The sequence below is a fragment of the Pseudorasbora parva genome, chromosome 10 (assembly GCF_024679245.1).
Source record: "Pseudorasbora parva isolate DD20220531a chromosome 10, ASM2467924v1, whole genome shotgun sequence".
NCBI lineage: Eukaryota > Metazoa > Chordata > Actinopteri > Cypriniformes > Gobionidae > Pseudorasbora > Pseudorasbora parva.
This window is the reverse complement of record NC_090181.1, coordinates 20,202,227-20,228,876: the sequence shown is the minus strand read 5'-3', so window position 1 is coordinate 20,228,876 and position 26,650 is coordinate 20,202,227. Positions and strand designations below refer to the sequence as shown.

Below are 26,650 nucleotides of genomic sequence, written 5' to 3'. Positions count from 1 at the left end.
TAACAGCCACAGGAGGCGTGTCTGAGAGATTGAGGAAGATTACAGTCATATATCAGAGCAGGTGTTGCCAAACGTCCAAACAGTTTAGGTTCAGGACTGCTCTAAAAAGGTGAACCAACGAAGAGAAACGGATGACTCTTTCCATTATGGGAATAAAAGATAGAGCTTTCTCTTCCTGTGCACAGTTTAGGATCCTGGCTCTTCTAGCATGCATGTGTTCAGCAGGTATTTAATAACTCTTGATATTCTGCCACTCTGCTTCTAATTTAATGCCTAAAGTGCTCTTCAATTATTTTCCTGACACTTTATTGACTGCTTTGATGGTGATTTCACTTTTTATAGCTATTCGAGTGATTAATAATTACTCTGCCACGGAGCAGATGAGACAGCTATACACTTTCTATAAGTCTTCTAGGTTTTTTTAATTCCAAATCATCCAATGTAATTTAGGAAATATATTTACAGAAATTGTGCTTCCATGTGAATACAATGCATGAAGTTTCAGTATCTTATAAGTGTTTGTTTTGCTTCTGCAGTTGAGTCTGGTCCCCTGTATTGTGCTAATTCATCCTCCTCACCCAGCACTCCAGTTTCTGGTAAAGGAATATACATGAATCTTGTAAATGAAATATAGGCTTGGTTGCTGTGTATAAATTGTCTTTTTTTTATCTTTCCCACAGTCCATTCTCTGAGGCCAGCTGATGTGTCTGTGGTATCTGCACTGGTTTTGTCTGATGGGGAGAGGTATGTATTTATAATAAGTGAGGTACATTAGAATGTCAGATAATCTTTACTGGAATTGAGGCAGATTTGTAAGCTTAAAAAGGAGACATATCAGCACTTTAGTTTAACTAAAGTTGACCCACCTAAATTCAGGTCATTCGCTGAATTTAATAGAACATTAGCTTAAAATAAAGCACACTGTTTGCTGCCACATTGTCTATTTTTAAACTGATTTTAAAGAACCTTTTATGCCAAAAAAAGGCTATACAAGTAGAAATTCTTAAATGATTGTTGTCTCAAACAAATACTTTCATATTTAATGTGTTATTTCATTCTTTTTAGTGATAAAGTATGTTTATGTTGTTTCATGAGTTGTTTCATTCCTAAAATGTAATCAAAATAGGAAGCCGTAAACGGTTCTACATTTTTTACGACCTTTTAAGGTTCAATATACCTTTTCTTCTTCTAATAGTATAACATTATATACAATGAACAGCATATTAGCATTGCATAGAGCAATGATTCAATTTATTCTTAGTGCTATTATAATGCCACCTAAAATTATTAAAATGTGTGTTTTTTTATGGCAGATCTGGTGAAATCAGAGCCCTGAAAATGCTTTCTGGTAAGGCTTCAGTCTTATTGTCTAGAAATAAACATTCTCTTTACAGAACCTGCATTAAGTATTGTAATCAGATTGCTTTAGGAAGTCCTAATTGAATTTGGTCACACTTTATTTTGATCATCCACTGAAGACTAACTATAAATTTGCCACTACATGTCAACTAACTCACATTAAAGTATTAGCAGACTGTCAGGTAAGGTTATGGATTATTATAAAAAGGAAAAAGAAAGAATATATGTTAGGGGACCACCAAAATAAAGTGTTAGCAGATATCAAGCAAATAGTCTACTAATATTCTAACAAGAGTTAGGTGACATGTATGTCTAACTATTGAAATAAAGTGTTGCCTTGAATTTTCTCTCTCCTCATTTGCACGCCTTTCATTTTATTCACACGGCTGTTGTTTTGAACTGAGTAACATATTGATCGCCCTTCACACACATTAATGTGTGATTGTCGGGCTTGATTAAACCAGATCTTTGTATAAAGGTTTCGAAAAGAGTTAGTCTGAGTCCTTGAAATGAAAGTCAAGGCCAGGGGAGAGATATACACAACCATGCATCTGAACAATTACATTGGTGATTTTAATTTTCTGAGATATGATAAAGTGTATATATATATATATATATATATATATATATATATATATATATATATATATATATATATATATATATATATATATATATATGTTTTTTGCTGAATATTACTCTAATATATTTATATATTGTTTTGTAATAAATTGTTTTATTACAAAGAACCTAACAGAACGTCCTTCAAATATGTCATAATCTCAATCAAATCGTCTTATCTAAGCATGCACACTTAAGTACTTTGTTTTCGTTTGATTCAGTTGGCATGATACTATTGGTCTGTTCACTACTGTTTGTGATAGGGTTATCAACATGTCTCTGCTGATGTCCTCTGGAGGCCCTCAGATTTATTATTTTATTATTTATCTTTATTTTGCTTTCCTTCATATCCTTTAGTGTTTTCTGTAAATTCTGTTAAAGTTTATCTTGAGGAGATTAGATTTAATTATGTAATTTGTCTAATAATTTGAATAATTTCCCAAAGTTTGTCATGAAAATGGCTAACTCAAAGGTAGAATGAAAGAACGGGAAACTGCACCGATAACTGATAATCAGTTATTACACAGATATAAATCTATAAGGTGATATAATACTTAAAATGCCTGAATAATTAACTTTCAAGATAAAAAATAACATCTTTTCACTTTTCTGTCTTAGAATTTTTTTTCACCTTTAACCCGGATGTATTAACTGTTCTACCTGAGCAAAGGTAATGTAGAAAATAATTAATAGTCATAATATACATTTTATGTATGTTTACAATGGCTGTCTTAATGTGACAGGAGCTTTGTGGATAAAGCAGAGAACATTATGGAGTCTCTCAGCCCCTCTCAGGTAAACAACCTCTATAAATGTTAGTTCCACTGACATATTTCTATATGTGGTTCTGTCTTACGAGTTGTGTCTTATCTGTAGGTTTTATTCCACGGTTGCTGCTCCGCACTTAGGTATAAGTAGCGTCAAATGTGATAAGACTTTCCGGTGATATGGACATTGCCATCATTGATATTTACTTTAGTCACTGTCAGTAAGGTTATGTCAACAAAAATAACAAACAACCAACTAATATAGACATGAAGAATGGACTAGAGACTAAAGTAAGTACAGATACAGAGACTATGAGTGTCTCAATCAGCTCCCTAGTTCACTAGTCAGGGCACTGATCAGGGAGTCAGCCCATTGACTTATGTCTTAAACAGTGCCTTGACTAGTGAACTAGGGAACAGATTTAGACGCAGGGTATATGAGCGAACTAACAAGGGGCAGATGGACACAATCGGTTGCTATGGTAACAAACAATTAGGAAACTAAGGAAGACAGGAAATACATACAGGAACTGGGGACACATAAAACTAAACCAAAACAGAACAGAACATAACCCTGACAGGTTAAAGATATTCTTAGCTAAAGCGAGAACACATATGAGGATTGACAGAAACTGGTTATTCGTTCATCCGAAGAGATTGCGATCTGCAAGTCTATTTCCATGTGTGACTCCGCCCCCATGTTGTCGTTTCAATGAACGTTGGCTGAAAGATGGTAGATACGAATTTTGGATTAAACGGGCTCCAAAACCCCACGAAGTGCCTCTTATAAAGTTTGCAAAAATACGTGCAGGTTTTCACTATGGCCGCGTCTGCTCTTTCGAGTCACATGAAAGGCAAGTCATAGACTTTCAAGTAAGCTAACTAAAATGGTTTAGCTACTGTAGCCGCCTATTTGTTTAACTTTCGCTATTAACTTCTAGCTAGGAATTCGCATTAGTGACAGAGTATATGTATAATGTGATAATGTAAGATTAGCATGTCCGTTATGGGATGTTCATTTGTGGAATAGGCAGTGAACGTAGCCACAAATCCGCAAATTAAAACCTACAAACTCAGCTCAGTTAGCTCAGTGCATAAAAAGTCAGATGATTATAGTGCATCGATAATGAAATATCCGAAACGATACCTCTTTACACCTGTTGCTCTCCTCTCCGGCCGACAGGTTAACCCTCTGAACACTTGCAGATTTTTTTCTTATGACAGTGTGTTAGTGTGTGATCGGTCTGAATTTCGCACGGGATTGCACATAATTCTACAAATTCCCGCAGATTTCATGCTCACACACAAAAATGTCACAATGTTCTTCTGGGTGTGTATTAACAAAAATAGTCGTAAAAAGTTCAGAAGAATGAGTAACAGGAACAGTAGTGTTTTGATTCCACACTTGCGTCAGGTCTTAAAGGGGCAGCAGCTATTTAAACTACAAAAAGACAAAAGATCACTTGCTGCTCTTTACTGATTAACTTGTGTAACTTTAACAGATTAATATGTATTTAATTTTTACAATGAAAATCCAATGTTATTTTAAATTTGATAACATGTTTATTTTTTTTAATTCAGTTTCTCACCTGAATACAGTTAGACCTAGGCCTACCTGATTTGTTTGTGCTATTGTTTTTGCTTATTTGTTCTTATTTTATTACTGTTTTCTCTTCTTTTTACCATTTAAAGTCAAGCTTTCTTGTGCTCTATGTAAGCTACTGCAACACAAGTACCCCATTGTAGAACATGCACTGTAAGCATATTTGTGAGATAATTGTAATGGAAGAAATTAATTAAAAATAGAAAAGGTCAGTGAGCTGAATCTGATTGACTGTCTTCCTCAAAGACAAATGTTTGCATTTTTTAAATTTTCAATAAATTAATTGAAAGTTAAGTGAACCCGTCGAGTGATTTTGTTTAGGGTAATTGTTTTTACAATTACCCCAAAGGCAGGTTAGATAGTAAGCAAAGTCTACTTAGACAGTGATACATTTAAAAGAATTAAAACTTGTGATTTGGTTAAATATCTGATCCTTCTGCTTTACGAAACACAATTTTGGCTGTTTATGGCATTATCATCATTTTAATGTGATGATAACACTAAAGAATAATTTTGACAATGTATTGGTATGTAATTTACAGCGGTGTTAGCCGTGTACATTCTACTAATGGAATAATGTTTGTTCATAACATAGCGTTTGTCAAATGTCTGAGAGAGACTTTAAGATATGTAAGTCTATGTGTGTAAGTGGCTGGGGTTTTTCTGCAGGCTATCGTTACTTGACAAATGAATTTTTATGAGTGAGTCATAAAAAAATATATTCAACTGATTTGTTCAATTATTGTTTTAGGAACAAAACAACTTCTGTTATGAGTGAGCCATTACAGTTTTTCTCAATCACATTGGCACATTTTATGCGTTTAATTCATGCTTCAAAATCTAGTTATTATGTCAGTAAATTGGCCAGTGCCACAAAAGCATGTTTGTCAATGTGTGAGCCCCACTGTTTAAAATCTTTATAAATTTTTTCACCTTGGAAAAATATAAAAAATTCATGCTTTCTATTCCATACAATCAGTTTGCTGAAAGCTTTTCTTGCTTTTTACAGCTTTTTACTGTAAATACAGATTCAGACAGTAGGTTCAAATTGACTGGGAAAAGTCAATAATGTACACAACACAAACAATGTGTAGTACTATATTTTTATGTTTAAGCTTAAAATTCACAGTTGCTTGTTCATTGTTACACACTCTATATATTTCTCTAACACATAAATATGCAAACTGTTGCAACGCGCACATACTATATATTTGTGTGTGTGTGTGTGTGGCCTGGTAATCCCTACGTTATGGGGACAAAATGTCCCCACAAAGATGGCAATATCTGAAATCCTTGTCCTTGTGGGGACATTTTTAGGTCCCCATGAGGAAAACATCTTATAAATCACACAGAAGGAGTTTTTTTGAGAAAGTAAAAATGCAGAATGTTTCCTGTGATGGGTAGGTTTAGGGGCAGGGGCAGTGTAGGGGGATAGGATGTACAGTTTGTCCAGTATGAAATCCATTACACCTATGGAAAGTCCCCATAAAACATGGAAACACGACATGTGTGTGTGTGTGTGTGTGTGTGCGCGTTGTAATTTAACAAACATTCTATGTCATTAATATTTAGATAAACAACATGTCTGACAGATTTTGATCATTAAATGGATCATTTTGCATTTGATGGCTTACAAGATGAAAGAATGTTTATAAGTTGTGAAGAGTTTCACTGCAAATCAATTCATCAGTTTTACTGGATTTAACCAAATCTTTTACAAACATGTGCCAAAACAAATGCAATTTGCTTAAATCAATTCGAAATTCTAATCTGATGTGAAAAAGAAACGAATTGTTCAGAGATCTGAAGTTATTGTTTTGAGAGAAAAAAAGTCTCTTTCGAGAATTGAGCCGAAGCGATCGAGAAAAACACTGTAAGGTACATATTCATGTATTCAATTTTAACCATGAGCAATCTACTGGTTCTCCCTCAGTGGAAGTTGCTCCTTCTGCTTATACCAGTTGATGAGGTCTCTGCGTGTACAGACCAGGTCAGACATCTCACCACAAATCCTATCAAACTCGCATATCATACGGGACTTAGTAAACAATCAAACTCCTGCTATAATTCTGTATTGTTTTGTATTTATCCTTAGGGCTTCAGTGCAAACATTGATGCAACAGTGAATAGAGTGGAGCAGACCCTCGACTCTCTACAAAATAAGGTGATAGTCAATATCATTCAAACAAGAGTTTGAACCAGTTACAGTATGTTTACAACAGCTTTCTCTCTTCTCTAGTTGACACATACACTGGTTCATGTTGTTGTTTGGAGTGGACTATCAGATGAATCACATGACCGGTCAGTATTAGAGATCGTTCTTCAAAACTGAATTCTGATGATATTATGTCATGAACAGTTTTATTTTATTAGGTGTTTATGTTTTTAGAGTCTGTAAACTCCACTGTGAGGATGGATATGATGAAAACAAACGCAGGCTGGATACCATAGTGCTTATGGCTACATTGCAGGTATGCACGGCGTGTATACATCTCCCCCCACATGCACACACACTCGTACATACTGTGACTTTTGCATATCTATACTAAAATAGTTTGACATGATCAGACATTATATGTGTTCATTAAACAGGAATCGGTCAGTGCTCTTCTAGAACGAAGAGGCTGGTTCGGTGATCGGGAGGATTTCACCGTAATTCTTCAGTCCAGTCCAGTTCACATCGATCTGTCAGACCCAGTGAGTCATACCATGCAGAGATGATCATTTTGAACAGACCGTTAGATAGATAGATAGATAGATAGATAGATAGATAGATAGATAGATAGATAGATAGATAGATAGATAGATAGATAGATAGATAGATAGATAGATAGATAGATAGATAGATAGATAGATAGATAGATAGATAGATAGATAGATAGATAGATTGAGGCAGGCAGGCATGCAGGCAGGCAAACATTATATTGCATTATTGCATTATTGAACATTTGTAAAAGCCAGAACCAGGAATAATTAAATTGATTCATTCATTTAAAGTGACAGGATATGTATTTTAAGGAAACTGAATAACCAAAAATAAATGTAACCTTTTCTAGTGATTCTGAGTAAGACGTGTGCAGAGACTTGACAGTATTCTATTATTAAGTAAAGTTGTTATTTTTTGCTGTACTTTCAGATGAAAGCCTCTACGTCTGACTCCTCACATGACATAAGCATGTTGGCTTTACAACTCTGGACTAATTTGGTAAGTTAATATTACAGTTTTTCTCAATTGCTAAAACACTAAAACCCATTGGCTGAACAAAGTTCACAGTTGCCTGAACTCGTTTAGTTAATTGTGCAGTCAGCTTGAGTTAATCAGATTACTTTTTCAAGTAACTAGTAAAGTAACACATTATTTTTTAAATTTACAACAAAATATCTGAGTTACTTTTTCAAAAGACTACCGCAAGTTACTTTTTCACATTTATTTGACTGACAGCTCTCTTCTCCCCAAATTAAAAAAAATAAAGAGTAAGTGCAGAGGCATTGTGTGAACAGGTTATTGTAGTTCTAGACTAAATGTGAGCATTTATTCATCTCACAAAGATTAAGTATTCCTCAAAATGAATAAAATCTAGAAATTCTATGCAATTATTCTACCTTTATTGAACATAATTGTGCTGCTAACATTCGATGATTCAGTTAAAGCTACACTGTGTGATATTTTCCCCCATCTAGCGGTGAAAATGTATATGACATATGGTATATGACAATCCAGTGAATATTAGCTTCTGTTCCTCTCAATTCCGATTTCGTTTTAACTCCTGCGGTGGCCTGTTTAGTCCAAGATTAACATGGCTTCCAGTTTGACCTCGTTCATGACTGCCATCGAGTGTTAAAACGCAAAAAGCGAAGCTTGAATTTACGGGTATGTCCCTCTTTGGCTAATGTACTTTCAAGATGGAGGAGCAACATGGCGACCATCATTCGAACCCCTCACCTGTATGTATTTTCAATGGCATATTATAATCTTAGGAGAATACTTTATTACTTGAAAGAAGTAAATATACATTAATGAGCACATATATTTTTTAAAGAAATAAGTGTTTTTAGCTAAGAATAAACTAAAAAAGTTACACAGTGTAGCTTTAAACCAAAAGCAAAAATTACTTTTACCATGTGAAATTACATTTTACGTGGTAAAACACAATTTGCAGATCTCACTTAGACTTTTCAGCAGAACTCGAAACACATCCTCATTCTCAAAACACATTCTGCACTCTAATGCACATGTCATCCATACTGGTAAACACAAGTGGCAACAATCAAATACAAATGGAGATCACAATGTCACTGATTGAACACAACCACTCAAAACTGGTTTAAGTTTCAAATGATGAGACACAACCAATAAAAGTACAGTGCATATTAGGCTGTATACTGTGTAGAGTGAACTAATTGTATGGTCCTGAACATTGTACTGAACAGTATTGACTGCTCAATAGATTTTGACTGATTGCAGGTTCATATCAACAAAAAACAAGAATTACAGTACAACAAGGACAAGTTTGTGAGATGCAGGGTACAGTACTGTAAAAATCAGCCCGATCGCATGGAAATGCATATCTATAGCATGCGATTTATACGCAAAAAAATAGTTTTTTTGCTAGTTAGTTTAGTTTGTTATATGCACATAACACATTATAAAGTGCATATTATATGCACTTTATAATGTGTTATGTGCATGCACTCCACACAACTAAACCTACCCAATGGGGTGACAATGCAAATCATATGCATGGCTTATAAATTGTGCAATAAATACAATACGTTGCTATATATACGCATTTCATGAGAATGACTTGGTAAAAATAATGGTACAAGCAGGAGGAAGAACAAAATAAATTGCAAAGCAGAGTAGTAATTTCTGATCAATTTTGGGCTTCTATGATAGAACATGTTTTCATTCATCAAAAGACAATGACAGAAAAATATGAAATTTCACAGTGTGTTTTCTATTTTTTTTGGTGTATTGTTTACTGACTGCTTGATAGTGTATCATTTTGATCACTTAGTTTATGATTTGAGAGCAGTGTTTGATTTTGAACACAGGTAACACGTTTCATTTTGCCAGAGGAGTCCGAGGTTTTCTAAATAGTGCCTTAAGATGAGTTTTTGTGTTTAATGTTTTCAGAAAATGGAGCAAGATTTCAGAAATAGTGTTTTAGTTCTAAGAAAAACTGTAACGCAAGCGACGCATGTGTAGCTACACTACTGTAGACATAGAGGTGAAATCCTGGACACTTTGAAGTTATACATGTTCAAAATGTCCTGATGTGACTGATAACAGACTGATAATCAGCTCTCTGTGATAAGATTTAAACAGAGACTTATTCGACTAGAAACCCATGACGAGCCACTTATCTAATCTTGCTTTTATATGAGGAAGAACTGGAGCCCCTCTTTCTAACCAATGCTAATTATTCTCTTTCCAGCTGCAGCCAATGACAGACAAGACGGAGATGGATGGGCGGGGCATAGTCACTGTTCTGTGCCCTACTGAGGTGATTTATAAAGCAAATTGCTGTGTCAGAGTCGGTTCATAAATGTGACTTTATCTAAATAAATAAAAATAACATGTTCTTTGTACTTTCTGAAGTTTATGTTTCACAAACGTTTTTGTCCTTCACCTGTGAAACGAAGCAAATACCTGTGTATTCACTTCATTTGTATATTGTGTGTGTGTGTGTGTGTGTGTGTGTGTGTGTGTGTGTGTGTGTGTGTGTGTGTGTGTGTGTGTGTGAGAGTGACTGTGTGTTGTGACGTTTGTATGTTCAAGTCTCAATGTTCTTCTGTTGTTCTGCCCCAGGAAAAGCCGTTTTTGCGAACACAGCAAAACTCGGCAGAGTTCAACATCCCCCAAACAGCCGATCCCTCTCCGCTTCTGCACCCAGTGAGTGAATTCTCACCATAAGCTCACCCTGTTGCTTTGACGCAGGCCTATGTCTCACTTTATCTGACTTTTCAGGTGATGGGGACTGAGCTCAGCTGTGAGGACAAGTCTCCATCTCCCAGCATCCCTACCTCAGGTAAATGGGGATCTAACACTTAGTACATCTGGCTGGGAATTATGGGATTTTTAAAGCTCTTTTCTGTCTGTCTCTTCTGTAGTCCATGCCCTACGGCCAGCAGACATCAAAGTGGTGGCAGCCATTGGTGATTCTTTGACGGTATAATCCATACACAAATATACTGAAGTTTGGGGTTGGTATGATTATTTTCATCCTTTTGGAGGAGGATTATGCGCATCAAAGCTGCATTTATTTTGTTAAAAAATGCAGTGAAATATTATTACATTTTAAAATACCTGTTTTCTATTTTAATATATTTTAAATATAATTTATTCTTGATAAATTGGCAAAGCTGAATTTTTATTAGCAATTATTAGTCTTCAGATCCTTCATAAATAATTCTAATATGCTTATTTGGTGCTCAAGAATCATTTCTTGTTATTGCCAATAGTGCAAACAGTTGCGCTGCGAAAAAAATTTGTGGAAAGTTGGACACATTGAAATATATTTTTAGGCTTCTTTGACAAATACAAAGGTCAAAAGAACAGCTTTTATTTGACATAGAAATCTTTTGTAACATGACAAATGTCACTTAAACACATCATTGCTAAATAAAAGTATTAAAGTTAAGATGAAAAGGAGGTTGTGATCGTCTTTTCATCCCTATTGTGACGTACATCTGAGTGAAACGGCTTATAAAATGAGAAAAAAAATGTAGGGCTGGGCTTTAATTTGTCCACTTGGGATTGATTGGCTTGACTCAGAGAAGAGATGTAATTGCTAGAGGGAAGGGAATTTATTTTGATTAAAGATTATGAGAGCACATGAATAAAAAAAAAAGATACACAGATAAATAATGTATAACAATATTCCATAAAAATGGTGACTTAAAAAAGAAAAATCGGTAACACTGTTGAATAATGGATTGTCATTAATAAGTAACTAATTTGTAATTTGTTTGATTAATTTGTCCTAGTAACCTATACATTAGGGGCCAAAAAAGGACTTTTTCGAACTCCTGCTAAGCCGTTGCTCTGATTTCAATGAAAATTTAACAAGAACATCTTCAGACTATGCAGACAAAATGTATTAAATTCAAGTTGATTCCTCAAATCGTTTTTGATAAATGCGCGGACAAATTTTAGGTAGCGGTTGCAAAAATATACTTATGGCTGTATATCTGCAATGCTTTATCGTATTCAAACCAAACTTAGTAAATGTCATCACAAGCATGTCCTGCAGTAACATGCAGCGTTTCAGCACAGTGCCACCTACTGGTTTGTCGATACAAAAAATGGCTATTTTGGCTTATAACTTCTGATAGGTTCTTCGAAAATTCATAAAAAACGGTCTCGTTAGATTCGAGACATCGTGCAGAGTCGACAGATATCCAATTATATCAGTTATTTTGTCTAAAAATGCTGTATTTTACGAATACATTAACATATTGTTATGAAACTCGTTATGCATCTTCTGCACCTTACCCTGAAGGTACTTAAAAAGTTTCGGGCTTTTTGTATAACACAATTTACAAAAAGGCTAATAACTTTTGAATAAATTAGCCTATTATAATGAAACTTTTCATAATACATTCATTGGCTACTGCTGAGAACATAGATATCAATTTGGCCATATTTGGTAAAACTTCCTCTCCTCCATCTTGTTATTAGTTAAAAACCTCCTTTTTTAAACTCCTCTTAGGTCGTTTGTCTGATTTTCACCAAAATTAAATCATATCATCTTCAGACCAGCCCGACACAAAGTTATCGATTTCACATCAATAGATGAAATCTTTTTTGTTTACCACAGCGACGAAGCTGAGGCATGATGCCAAAATGACTCTTAATGTTGTATCTCTGCAATGTTTTGACATACTGACAACAAACTGTGCATGTGTCATTGTCACCTCAATCTGACAACAACCACATGCCTTTGGTCACAGCGCCACCTATTGGTCAAAAGTGATACATTATTAAATCTTTTTTTTTTTTTTTACTTTATGTATAATTGTAAATCTATTTTGTCTCAGCTTATGTTAATAGGTCTTTAATGGTTTATTGTTGCAGCTGGTCACTCCCAGCCATATTGGCACGTCTCAATTTCTTCTTTGCGCTTGGCCCCGGAATTGCTGCTTGCATATTGCTATATTTTTTCATGATGCCAATCTCCTTCAGTAATTATTGATTACCTAATAAGGAAGTATCTTTGTCCTAAATGTGTTATTATTAATTACTGATTAGTTAAGCTTGTTTCTGCAGTATATTAGTTAATAGTAGCTGAAGTTGTAATGTGGTACTACTCATTAGTCCTGCATTACTACCTGCATTGTTACTTATTTGATGATGGACCCTATAAGGGTTACCAAAAAATCTTACTGACCCCAAACTTTTCAATTGACGTATGCTACTTTTGTGCATTGGATTGTGCAGTTTTGTGATGTAATTTCTTTTGCCCCTTAAAAAAAAAAGGCAGCCAATGGGGTGGGTGCTGCACAAAACAACCTCCTGGGTGTGGCCACCCAGTATCGTGGCCTGTCATGGTGGTGAGTATCTATTATGACAACAATCTTAACCATCAGTTTACTGGAGACAAATGATGCTGGTTTAGTTTTAACCATATGGTTAACACAGTCACAGTCATGTTTCATTTTGTTTGCCTCTCTTTTATTCTCAGCATCGGTGGAGATGAGAACCTAACAACTATAACCACCTTACCAAGTATGTGCAAGCTCTTATATTACTGTGATGCTTTTATTATTACGCTGTTGATTTATGATTACAGTTTTTTACGATTGTTTACATACTAAAATACAAATTTCCACACAATTTGCAAAATTCTACTCCAATGAGCAAAACATCTCCACAGATTTCCACAACATTACACACAATGTCTGCTTCACCCTTTTTGCAAAACATTACATACAGTGATTTGTAAAACTCAACACACATTGTCATACCTTAGACAGATAAGGATTGTGAGGTTACTTACTTGTCATTACAAAGCCTTGGATTGCCAATGACGACACTAATGAACGAATTAGATAGTCACATCCACCAAGTGTGGAAGCACACGTGCTAATTTGAAAACACAGCACTCAGGTGTGCTATAAATGGCAGCAGGTGAGTACACCTGTCTTCAACAAAAATGGAAGGAGCAAGAAAAAGAAGAAGAAGAAGAAGAGGGAAAAATGTTATTTGACACAGGGCAATCAGGGCAGTGAGGGGGTTACATCACCCTTTTTGCGCTGCTATTACACAAAATGGGGTCCTTCTCCACCATGCAAAACTTGGACCCTATAATGCAAATCTAATACTTGCATTCCTTGACAGATTGCATGAGGTTATCACAGCTTTAAACCAAGTGGAGATGCTGTACATTGTCGTTTGGGACAATGTCTTATTCCATTGGGATGCTTTGATCCCGAATTGGTTCCATGAGCACCCTGAATTTGAAGTCGTATACCTTCCCCCATACTCCCCCTTCCTGAATCCAACAGAAGAGTATTTTTTCAGCATAGCGGTGGAAGGTATACGACCTGCGGCCCTATGACCGTTTGCCCCTCATTCAGGCCATAGAGCAGGCCTGTGATCATATCGAAGCAGCTTCTGTGCAGGGGTGGTTTCATCACATGAGGCGATTCTTCCAATGGTGCCTTGCCAATGAAGACATAGCCTGTGATGTGGATGAAATCTTATGGCCTGATCCAGTCAGACAGAGAGATGATGAAGAGTTACAGTATTCTTGTTGCTTTTACTGTAGTTTTTCTTCAGAGTCAGTTGTGTATGTACTTCATGCAGTAATTTTTATTTGACTACATATTTTGTTTCATTGATTTCGTTGTTAGTTGATTACTGTAACTGATTTTGGTAAGAAGTACTGTAAGTATTGAAATAAATACTTGAAATATTCAGTCTGCAGCATCAGTGTTGTGCAGTGCTTGTTAAGTTTATAGTAGGCCCAGTTGTGTACATTCTCCCTACATCTCAAACTAATCATGAAGAATGTTGTGGGTTTGTTACTATTTTTTTTCATCCAAATGATCCCTTACATAACAATGTCTGGCCAAAATCTAGCACATGCTATTTCCTAAAATGTCTTTTTTACAAATGTGTTTTTTATTTATCACAGCAGTGTGAAACTGGCTGCAATAGTGTCTGATCACTGAGGACTGTGTAGGCTAAATGAAAACTAATAGCATTTTCACAAATATGTGTATAAGTTTTGACTGAAGTGTCATTTTGCAAAAAATTCAGAAATTATGCAAATTGAGTGTGGTGTTTGGATAATTGTGATTCTATTTTGAAAAAAAAGATCCCAGTTTTCAAAATTGCGTGTAAACTATCGAAAAAAACTAATAACTGATTGGGAATAGAATCAGCTCAGAAATCATATCTTTAAAAAAAATTATTATTACTTAATAGCTGAAAAGTACGCAAGAGTTTATAAATAGCTGTTTTTTTTATCTCTACTTTATACTAAAACTTTGAAGTAGTCATGAGTCATTTTCAAGGATTTAGATGGACATGACTTAGATTTTGAGTGATTATGCATGTATAAGATCATGTTTTTTTGTTATTTAGATATATTGAAAGAGTTTAACCCTTCACTGACTGGCTATTCCAAGGGAAAAGGAGGTCAGGTTACTCAACAGAGTTTTCTGAACCAAGCAGTGGCAGGAGCCAAAGCTGAGTGAGTATAGCTTCTCATCTTACAAACCAGTTACTATATATATATATATATATATATATATATATATATATATATATATATATATATATATATATATATATATATATATAAATATATATATATATTGAGAGAATGTGAGTCCAGGCTGCTCCCTGTTACATGTGGTGTTCCGCAGGGGTCAGTTCACGGCCCAAACTTATTCATTCTCTACATGCTTCCTCTCGGTCCTGTCATCAGCAGACATGGACTATCTTTTTATTTGTTATGCTGATGACATGCAACTTTATATTAAAACTGCCGAGCCCCTCCACGACTCTGTCACGACCACTTGTCTTGAGGAGATTAAGGCATGGATGGGAACTAACTTCCTCCAGCTGAACTCCAGTAAAACTGAGGCACTACTGGTTGGCACCCCTCATCAGATCCACTCCTCTCCCTTATCCCAACTCATCTTCTCATCTTTGACAGCCAGGTCATCACTTTCTCCTCCTCAGTCACTAACCTAGGGGTTCGGTTTGACCCACAGCTGACCTTCAATGACCACATTAATCACATTTTAATACTTCCTTCCACCACCTTCGAAACATCTCCAAACTGCGTCCCCTTTTAACCTTTCCAGATTCAGAGAAACGTGTCCATGCCTTTGTCTCCACCAGGCTAGACTACTGCAATGGACTCTTTTATGGGATTTCTGGCAGAAATATCCAGATGCTTTCCAGAACAGCGCTGCCATCCTTATGAGAGTCCGTAGATATGATCACATAACTCCCATCCTACACTCATTGCACTGGCTCCCTGTTTCATCCCGGATCGACTACAGAATCCTCCTGCTCACACATAAATGCATCACCGGACATGCACCTCCATATCTACAGGAACCGTCTGAAATCCTCCACATGCACCCTCAGATCTTCAGGCCACCTGCTTCAAGTTCCCACCACCAGGCTTTGTACCATAGGAGATCGAGCTTTCTGCTTTGGAACAGCCTTCCCAGTGAGCTGAGAGCAGTACAGAGCCTGGACCAGTTTAAAGCTGAACTTAAGACTTTTATGTTCAGAAAGGCTTTTATATGTTGATTGTTTGTTTTATTCTATATTTTTCCTTTTTATTCCTTTCTATAATTTTTCCCTTTCCCATTGTTGCACTTTGAGATTCTTTGGAATGAAAAGTGTGTCAGAAATAAAATGTGTTATTATATAATTTTTTGAATGGTAGTGTACATAAAGACACTAAAAACAGTAAAATCCAATTGTGTCATTTCGCAGTGATATGGTCACGCAAGCTCGTGCTCTCATTACAAGAATGAAAGAGGACTCGGTAAGTCATTCAGAAAATCTCGAACATACACACATTTGCTTTTCTGTTGTGGTTGGAAGATATTATTTTGTTTGTATGTTTTTTGGACTATTTTCTTTCCTAAGATATCAGATTTTACTATTCTTGTGAAAGATATTTAGTCCCCACAATGTGGGAAAAACCTGACCTGCACACAAGCATGGTGCAGCATCTGAATGTCATTCATCTGAATATTTCTGTCTTTTTTTCAGGGAATTGACTTCCAGAATGACTGGAAGATCATCACGGTCTTCATTGGAGGAAATGACATGTGCGCCCACTGCTTTGATACTGTATGCTGATATTAACAGAGCTAGTTTTATTTATTATCAGTCGCATTAATAAATCTACAATTAGTGTCTCTACCTCTCTTTATCATTCTCTTTCTCCATCCCTCCTCAGCGATACTATTCTCCTGATAACATTGTGAAGTACATTCGTGAGGCTTTGGACATATTACATAATGAGGTGAGACAGTTTTGACTCTGCTCTATAGTGTCATTTTTGATACAGATTTTATTTAAGACATGGGATCCAAAGTTTTTTTTAAAATGTTTTGAAAATCATCCAAATGTAAAAGTTTTAAAGAAAAAAGTAAACAAAAAATATTTGTAATAAATATTTATGTCTGTCAAATCACAAAAAAGAGAAAAGAATGAATTAATATCCTGCACAATTTCTATTGATCAGGTATTGCAAATTATTGCTAGTGAAGTGAACCGACACTAATCATAATGCAAACCCCAGATGCCTGTATGAGTTCAACCATGTCTTCTTCTCCAGGTCCCTCGTGCACTGGTGAACCTAGTAGAGCTCCTGGATATAGTTCCACTGCGCCGCCTCCATCAGGTCACCAGTTTAGGCTGCCCTACCTGGCTGGTCAAGTGAGTTTTGCCTTATAAACAACTGGTTCTTATGATTTTTTTTTTTCTGCTAGACTCAGTTAGAAGACTTGATTTCTTAAAGTTTTGGTACTGTACATGTTTGTCTTACATTCATTTGCTTTGCGTTACATTTTTTTAGTATTATGTGCAGCTGTGTTCTGAAACCTAAAGATGAATCTTATGAATTCAAAATGTTGCAGGAGTTTAACAAAGCCTATCAGGTACACAACTTATTACATTAAAATGTATTTATTTTTCGTAAACATCTGTACATTTATTATGAATGTGGCAGTTTGATTATTTATATTACAATTATACATCTATAAATAGTTGTATTATTAATGTAACTATTAATATTGAATATTTGCTATGCTGTGCTGTGTTTTATTCTCAGCGTGGTATGAGGGAGCTGGTGGAGTCTGGGCGATATGACACACATGATAACTTCACCGTGGTCGTGCAGCCATTCTTCAGAAATGTGTTTCTCCCCTTGCTGGAGGTGCTGAATAATCTTATTTGAACAATCCTAAAATCAAACTAATCATAACTCTACTGCTTCTTGATCCACTTGTTTCTTGTTCTAATCTCCGTCTGTTATTATTTCCATGCTCTCTTAGGATGGGAAACCGGACCGTTCCTATTTCTCTCCAGACTGTTTTCATCTCAGTCAGAAAGCTCACACGCTCATGGCTCGGGCTCTCTGGAACAACATGGTGATTATATGAGATGAATAGATTAGATACACAGAATAGTGAATTAACCTAATCATTTTTGATTAATATATTGCATGCACCTGCAAGCATACACTGTAAAAAAATTGTGGTGTTTTTTGTTGGTTTAACTTAAAAAAGTAAGTAACCTGGTTGCCTTAAAATTTTGAGTTTATTGAAATTAAAAATTTGAGTTGATACAATGAAGGAAATTAGTTTAATAAATAGAAACTCAAAATATTTTTCTATCTGAACCACATAAAAAATGTGATAAATCATGAAAATAGCACTATTTGGCATGTTTCACTGCGTCATCAGAAATAACACACATAATTTCCCAATATACTTACAAAATCTTTTAATAATCTTTTAATAAAGGTTGTCGAATCTCAAAAAATGTTCATTGTATTAACTCAAAATTTTAATTTCAATGAACTCAAAATTTTAAGGCAACCAGGTAACTTTTTTTCTAAATAATTTTTTACAGTGTATATTTTTTTGAATGTATTTTATATATTTATTATTTTAATGTGAGTGTAAATGACTTAATGATACTTCAACAATAACATAGCTTTTATAACTGAATTGTGTAAAATACAGTATATGAATATAGTTTAACAGTGGGGAAAAAATACTTTTCTTAATATATTGTCATTTTACAGCATGTTAATTCTTGAAATGGGGCTCATTTTTCATTCCATCCGCTCTCCCCTTATTTAGTTGGAGCCTTTAGGTAATAAGACAGATAAGGAGGATTTTACTGCAGGTGTCCCTCTTAAATGCCCAGAAAAGGTGAGTTTACTTCTACAGTTTATAACATATAATAACCTCTATAATACTATCACATAACACTGTTTCATAATCTTCTTTAGTCCTCTCCCTATTTGAAGACCTATCATAACAGCAATTACACATACAACCCCCCTACTCCTACTCCTCCACCTGCAACAGTAAGTCACAAAAATGTATTACAAATGATGTTCATAAAATACAATAGTCTTTAAGTAGTTACGTAAATGATTTCTCCCTTTCACTTTAGAATTGGGGAAGTGATTTCTCATGTGTGGACATAGCACCTTCTGACACTGTACCAACATCTGGTAAGAGAGAGTCTCTCATCTCTGGTAAAAGCATCCATATTATTAAATTCAAGTGTTCCAATCACTTCCATTGCCACATGTGTATACAACCTAGCACCTAGGCATGCAGACTGAGAATGGCTCGCTCTCAGGAGCTCAGTGAATTCAAGTGTGGTATCGGTTGCCACCTGTGCAATAAGTCAATTTGTGAAATTTCCTCACTACTAAATATTCCATGGTCAACAGTTAGTGGTATTATAACAAAATGGAAGCAACATCAACTCCACAGCAAGGCCATGTAAAAGGCCGCACAGTGCGCAGAAGTCGCCAACTTTTTGCAGAGTCAATAGCTACAGACCACCAATCTTCATGTGGCCTTCAGATTATCTCAAGAACAGTGCGTCTAGAGCTTCACTGAATGGGTTTGCATGGCCAAGCAAAAGTATCCAAGTTACCACATGCAATGCAAAGCATCAGATTCAGCATGCCGTGACTGGACTCAAGAGCAGTGGAGATATGTTCTCTGGAGTGATGAATCAGTCTTCTCTGTCTGGGAATCTGATGGATGAGTCTGGGTTTGGTAGGGTGTTCCGCTCCCACAGCTTCGATCATTAGCCCATCCATGAACATGATTTCTGCCGAGTCCTTTCCATCAGCTATGGAGGTGAAGACAACAACTCCCATGAATCCACGCCCAACAAGCTACGTCTTTGTTTTGAATAAGGAACCCTTTAGCTGTGAAAATTACAGAACTAAGATTAGAACTAAATAGAAGAATAATGAGAAACAATAATTATGTACATAGGTTTATAGAGGCAAGGAGACAAGACAGGCTTTTACTGTGTACAGATACACAGCATGGTTTATAATCTTTTCCGGTATAAGTGCCCTGCATTGTAGCTGTGTTGTTGTGTTTTGGTATCCAGTATAGTCACCTTATCACATTTCTTTCTCAGTTCACAGGCTGCGTCCAGGTGACATTAAAGTGGTGGCGTCTCTGGGAGATTCACTCACTGTAAGTGTGGGTGGGTGTATATTTGTGTATGCTGTTGTGTTGTTTTGTTATGCAGTAATTCTCTCTCTCTCTCTCTCTCTCTCTCTCTCTCTCTCTCTCTCTCACTCTCACTCTCACTCTCACTCTCACTCTCACTCTCACTCTCACTCTCACTCTTTCTCTGCATCTGTCAGGCCGGCTTTGGTGCAAAAGCTAATAACCTTCTGCAGTTGGCAGATGAGGAACGAGGGGTTTCCTGGAGGTGAGTTCATGTCAACAACCTATGCTTATGGAATCGTTTTGTTATATTCTCTGCATGTTTTCTAAGTGTCTTTGTTTAATTTGATGGACAGCATTGGTGGGGATGATACTTTGGAGACTGTCACCACATTACCAAGTAAGTATTTTCTTTTGTAACACTTTATGTAATTTTTATTGGTTGTTATTAGCAGTATTGGTTAGGAAAGACACTGTAATTGCTCTCTCTAAACATTATTATCAGATTTGATTCTTGTTTAATAACATAATGATCACCAGCGCCCTGCATCATTATTTGTTATCAGACATTCTTAAGAAGTTCAATCCAAGTGTCTTCGGCTTCTCAAAAGGAAAAAGTAAAAGGCCAAATGGCTTTAATATGGCAGTGAGCGGTGCCAAAGCCAAGTGAGTAACACACATACACATATACACACAAACACAAATCATAGTATCATCTCATCTAATGGATTCTTTCTCTCTATTCAGTAATATACCAGCACAAGTGAGGGATCTTATCACAGCTTTAAAGAATAGCACGGTTAGTATGCTTAGTTCTGATCCAATCTGTGGTGAATAAATAAAAAATACATACAACTGACAATGTTTGTTGTCTTCTGTCATTAAATGCTACAGAGTCTATGATTGAATCATTATTGCAGTGATTATTATGTTTCTCGCATGCAATATGTTTGGCAACAGTTCTTCTAACCCTAACGAATGGATGTAACATTCCATTTCTTAAACCACCATGTTAGAAGACACATGGCCATATTCCCATATTTGAGCCTGATGAATCTTGATATTGTAATCCTGGAATATGGCCATGTGTCTTCCTACATGGTTGTTTAAGAAATGAAAAGCTACACACTCCATCAATTATGGTTAGATGAACAGCAACTTTTTTTTTGGCCAGGCAGTTTATATTTTTGTGTGCTACTTGCTGCACAAAAAAAAATTACACCAATTGTTGTGTGTCAATTAAGACTGCAATTTAATCAAAAACATGTTTTTACTCTATACTACTCTGTCTTTTTTTTAGGAAGTGGACTTTGAGAAGGATTGGAAGCTGGTGACACTGTTTATTGGCGGAAATGACCTTTGCCAGTACTGTCATGACCGGGTGAGTGGATGATTCTTAATAAAGTCTTTCATCTCCCCATTATAAATGGTTTCTTCTTGCGTCAGAGATCCTCAGCAGTGACCTTTAAGCAGCTAAAATACAGCAAACAGAGATATGCCATTGCGTCATTGTAAATTGAGACCCGCAAACAAAAATTAAATTTTGATTTGTGTGTTGTGTTTTCTCTACCCAGGCTGTCCTATCCCCTTCTAAGTACATCGGTCACATCAGAGACAGTCTGGACATGCTGTACAATGAGGTGAGAGAGATGCACACACTCTACCTGATCACATTCATTCAATGGGTGAATCTCATGAAAACATGCCTGGTGCTGTTGAAGCTTGTTTTCAACAGAGAATAAAAAAATGAGGTATAAGAAAAATAAGGTAATTGTGACTTGCAATTACAAGTTTATATCTTACAACTCAGAATTGCGAGATCTTGCAGTTATGACTTTTAGAATTAAAGAATTTATAACTCCCAATTCAGAATTTTATATATATATAAATAAGTTATAATAGTGCAAGATAAAAAGTTACATTCTTATTAGTTAGAAAATAATTAGAAATTAACAATTTAAAGGGAGAGTTCATCCAGTAATGAAAATAATCCCATTATTTACTCATCATCCTAAAGCCATTCTAGGCGTATCGGAGTTGCATTAAAAATATAATAATAAAATATATAATAATATGAAGCTGGCTCTTCCAAGCTTTATAATGGTAGTGAATATCAGCCCTGATATTGAAGTCCAAAAAGTGCATCCATCCATCATAAAAGTAATCCATATGACTCCAGGGGTTTTTGTACAAAAAATATCCACATTTAAAACTTTATCGACTAAAATAACTAGCTTCCGGCAGATGACTTGGGAGTAGCATAAACACAACAAATTGACAACTCTTGTGGTTCAAACAAATAGGGCCGGGCAACAAACTCAAGTTCCTCTTCTCTTATATCAAAATCCCCCGACATTTCTCTTTACAAATTCTCGTTTTATACCTCTAATTCATGACCAAAATGTTTTGTTTTGCTCTATCCTCTACGCGTCTGCATTTATCAATACGTCGTGTCACGTCAGTGGTCACTCTTTCACCATAAATCTATGCGAACGGCCATGTGTCAGAAGCTAGTTATTTTAGTTTCAAATATGGATATTTTTCTTACACAAACGCCAGAGCCATATATGGCTTTAAAATCTTGTCCTAAATTGAATGCAATTGTAAAGCTTGGATTAGCCATGTCTGAAAGAAGAAAATCATATACACCTTGGCTTGAGTGTGAGTAAATCATGGGGTAATTATAATTTTTGGGTTGAACTATCTCTTTAAGCCTTTTTGCACAGTGACATTATTTTTTATGACATTTACGCATTCACATATAATTAACACAGGAAAATGTTATTTTTGTGTTGTGTGTGTGTGTGTGTAGGTTCCCAGAGTACTGGTAAATTTTGTGGAAATCTTAGAGGTCAAAGATCTGCGTATAGTAAAGAGGGACACACTGGGCTGCAACCTCCTGCAAAAGTAAATCAATTAATCCCTGAATTAATAAACATTTCATCTGAAAACCAGTGCACATTTCCATGTTCTAATGTACACCGACAACATTTTCATGACTGTGTGCGACAGGAACTTGTGTCCATGTTTTCTGAATCCCCATGAGAACTCTCCAGAAATGAATGAAATGAAGAAGATCAACAGAGATCTGCAGGTCTGTAACCAATCAAGTTGTTGGTTCATTTATAACTGATTATCTAAGTAGGCTTTGGTTTAACTTAACCTTCAATAATAAAAGTGTTGTTTTCTGTGTAAGATGGAGACTGAAAGGCTGGTATATGGGGGACGGTATGATGGAAGACAGGACTTTACGGTGGTGCTACAGCCCTTCTTCGAGAACTCTGTTGTTCCGATGATCGAGGTTAGCTTCCTTAATTAAAACATCTTTCTCGTTTCATGAGATCACATTAACACATTTAGCTATCAAACAGTATCAGGGCTTACGTTAACAGATGAAATGTCTCTCTCTCTCTTTAGGATGGCACACCAGACCTGACTTTCTTCTCTGTGGACTGTTTTCATTTCTCTGAGCGTGGACATGCAGAGATGGGTATTGCGCTTTGGAACAACATGGTAAATACACTTTCACACCATTTATGACAATCTCACAGAAGTGTTCCTGCATTTAACCACATTTCTCCTGCGTTGTGATTTTAAGCTGGAGCCTGTGGGGAGTAAACAAACCTACAATAATTTCACATATGACCGCAGTAAGATTCACTGTCCCACAAAGGTGTGTAAATAACCAGTCCTGAAGAGAACAATAACCAAGATATAATAAAAATTGTCTTTCAATTAATGATTTCTCATTGTATCTTCTCCAGGAGCATCCCTTCATTTTTACACGAATAAACAGTGGCTCTGACGTCCCTACAACTACCATGCCTACCACAGTTGCCCCGGGCAACCCTCTACCTGTTTGCCCCAACGATTCTGTGCCATCGTGGGCAGCTGCTATTCTGGCTGTAGGAGGCTTGATGATTGGTTGGGTCATAACCTGGATAATCTTCTACTACAGAGAACGAAAGAACAGAAAGAGAAACCAGAGCAACGAAATGAGTGGAACAAAGTTCTAATAATATATATATTTTTTTAATTGCATATACAGTGTATCTGGAAAGTATTAATAGCGCTTCACTTTGTCCACATTTTGTTATGTTACAGCCTTTTTCAAAAATGGATCAAATTAAATTTTTTTTCTTAATTCGACAAACAATACCCATAATGGCAACATGAAAGAAATTTATTTAAAAATCTTTGCAAATTTATTAAAAATAAAAACGAAAAAAGCACATAAGTAAATTTACATCTAATCATTTAGCAGACGCTTTTATCTGAAGCGACTTACAAATAAGGAGAGCAATAGAAGCAACTAAACAAACTGCAAGTGCTGTAACAAGTCTCAGTTAATCGAGCACAGTACAAAAAAACTAATTGTTTTATTAAATAAACAAACAGAAAAGTATTCACAGCCTTTGCTGAATACTTTGTTGAAACACCTTTGGCACCAATTACAGCCTCAAGTTTTTTTTAAGTGTGATGCTACAAGCTTGGCCCACGTATCTTTGGGAAATTTCTCCCATTCTTCTTTGCAGGACCTCTCAAGGTCCATCAGGTTGGATGGGGAGCGTCGGTTCACAACCATTTTCAGATCTCTCTAGAGCTGTTCAATCGGATTCAAGTCTGGGCTCTGGCTGGGTCACTCAAGGACATTCACAGAGTTGTCCCGTAGTCACTCATTTGTTATATTGGCTGTGCGCTTAGGGTCGTTGTCTTGTTGGAAGATGAACCTTTGCCCCAGTCTGAGGTCCTGAGCGATCTACAGCAGGTTTTCATCAAGGATGTTTCTGTACATTGCTCTGTACATTGTACATCTATTCCATCAATCCTGACAAGTCTCCCAGCGCCTTCTTCCGAAAACATCCCCACATCATGATGCTGCCACCACCATGCTTTACTGTAGGGATGGCATTGGCCAGGTGATGAGCGGTGCCTGGTTTCCTCCAGTCATGACACTTGCCATTCAGGCCAAAGAGTTCAATCTTTTGTTTCATCAGACCAGATAATTTAGTTTCTCATGGTCTGAGAGTCCTTCAGGTGCTTTTTTTTAACAAACTCCAGGTGGGCTGTCATGTGCCATCTGGCATATGACAGCCAGACAGCAAGTGCACTCTACCATACAGGCCAGATTATTGGAGTGCTGCAGAGATGGTTGTTCTTCTGGAAGGTTCTCCACTCTCCATAGAGAAATGCTGGAGCTCTGTTAGATTGACCATCGGATTCTTGGTCATCTCCCTGACTAAGGCCATTCTTCCCTGATCGCTTATTTTGGCCGGGCGAAAATAGAGATTTCAAAGATTTCAAACAAACTTCTTTCACGTTGTCATTATGGGATATTAGTTGTAGAATTGAGGGACAAAATATGAATATTAATCCATTTTGGAATAAGGCTGTAACATAACAAAAAGTGCTGTGAATACTTTCCGGATGCACTGTATAAAGTTAATTATTTTACTACAGACTAAACCTACCCCTAAGCATTCCCCTAAAATAAACATTTTGCATTTGTTTTATTTAAAATCATATATGTGACCCTGGACCACAAAACCAATCATAAGTGTCATAAATTGTTTAAAGCTAAATAAATAAGCTTTCAGTGGATGTGCAATTTATTTGGCCCAGATACAATTATTTGAAGATTTGAAATCTGAGTGTGCAAAGAAATCTAAATATTGTGAAAATTGCCTTTTAAGTTGTCCAAATTAAGTCCTTAGCAAGGCATATTACTACTAATAATACATTTTGTATATATTTACGGTTTACAAAATATCTCCATGATCTTTACTTGATACCCTAATGATTTTTGGCATATTTTTGCTATTGCCACAATAGGACTAATGACTGGTTTTGTAGTCCAGACACACACACACACACACACACACACACACACACACACACACACACAAAATAAATAAAAATAAACTCATCCTGTATGATTTAAAAGCCTTTTGAAAAGTGGGGACCGTTGGCTGGTTCGGGTTGGCTGGTGATCTCAGGTTTTACTATCCATCATAAACATATTTTGTATAGTTTTCCCAGTTGAGAACATTTTACTTCAATCACATGAATTCACATACATTATGTATTTTAAACAGTGTTCAGATGTCAATATATAAATGCATTGCTGTAAATTATTTATACAACAAATAATTACGATACATAGACAAAAGTACATAAATTATATTTTTATTGTAATAAAACAAGGAATTTAAAATAAAATGTTTGATTTTTTTGTTGTTGTTGTTTGATTGTGTTATATAAATATGATACACTGTTAAGCAGGTTTTGTATCACTGCTTAAGTGTGCACATGAGCAGTAAAATGCAAATAAATAAATTAATAAAAAGCCTTTCTGCCTGTAGCCTATCTGACTTTATCAATATATTAAGTGTAATTTGTTGAACAGTATATGTGTTTAATTATATGATGTCTTTGCCAGTATCTGTTACAGAATAAGCATAGGAGAAATACAACTTCGAATAGGCCTATTTTTTTTTTATTTTATTTTGGTGTTTTGGTAATCTTTTTTAAGGCTTTGTGTTTAGTTCTCTGTTCTAGCTAAGCCAAGGAAACACTCTTGTACGAATCAAGCTCAATA

General features: G+C 35.9%; 2 protein-coding genes across 5 annotated transcripts in view; one reads left to right on the top strand and one right to left on the bottom strand.

Annotated features, from left to right (window-relative positions):
• kcnh1a (potassium voltage-gated channel, subfamily H (eag-related), member 1a) overlaps positions 1-3,940 on the bottom strand; it is a 75,630-nt gene extending 71,690 nt beyond the window's left edge. For 3 of the 4 annotated variants that reach the window (XM_067455432.1, XM_067455434.1, XM_067455433.1), the window contains exon 1: positions 3,895-3,940. The gene's annotated coding sequence lies outside the window, so the exon portion shown is untranslated. The remainder of the gene's footprint in view (positions 1-3,894) is intronic. The other variant, XM_067455435.1, reaches the window with a different exon arrangement.
• plb1 (phospholipase B1) lies at positions 80-26,395 on the top strand. The gene is made up of 42 exons (XM_067455431.1): positions 80-225; positions 537-596; positions 681-744; positions 1,314-1,348; positions 2,599-2,650; positions 2,724-2,775; positions 6,284-6,340; positions 6,446-6,514; positions 6,590-6,651; positions 6,740-6,821; positions 6,943-7,047; positions 7,487-7,555; positions 9,789-9,857; positions 10,163-10,246; positions 10,322-10,382; positions 10,465-10,523; positions 12,833-12,906; positions 13,038-13,081; positions 14,945-15,053; positions 16,319-16,370; positions 16,601-16,681; positions 16,791-16,856; positions 17,172-17,272; positions 17,412-17,493; positions 17,667-17,771; positions 17,890-17,985; positions 18,703-18,774; positions 18,855-18,932; positions 19,022-19,082; positions 20,018-20,076; positions 20,250-20,317; positions 20,409-20,452; positions 20,619-20,718; positions 20,800-20,851; positions 21,353-21,433; positions 21,627-21,692; positions 22,865-22,959; positions 23,065-23,146; positions 23,249-23,353; positions 23,470-23,565; positions 23,651-23,725; positions 23,817-26,395. The coding sequence occupies exons 1-42, from the start codon at positions 132-134 to the stop codon at positions 24,066-24,068; spliced, it is 3,270 nt and encodes a 1,089-aa protein (XP_067311532.1). The 5' UTR covers positions 80-131; the 3' UTR covers positions 24,069-26,395.
• The last annotated feature ends 255 nt before the right edge of the window (positions 26,396-26,650 follow it).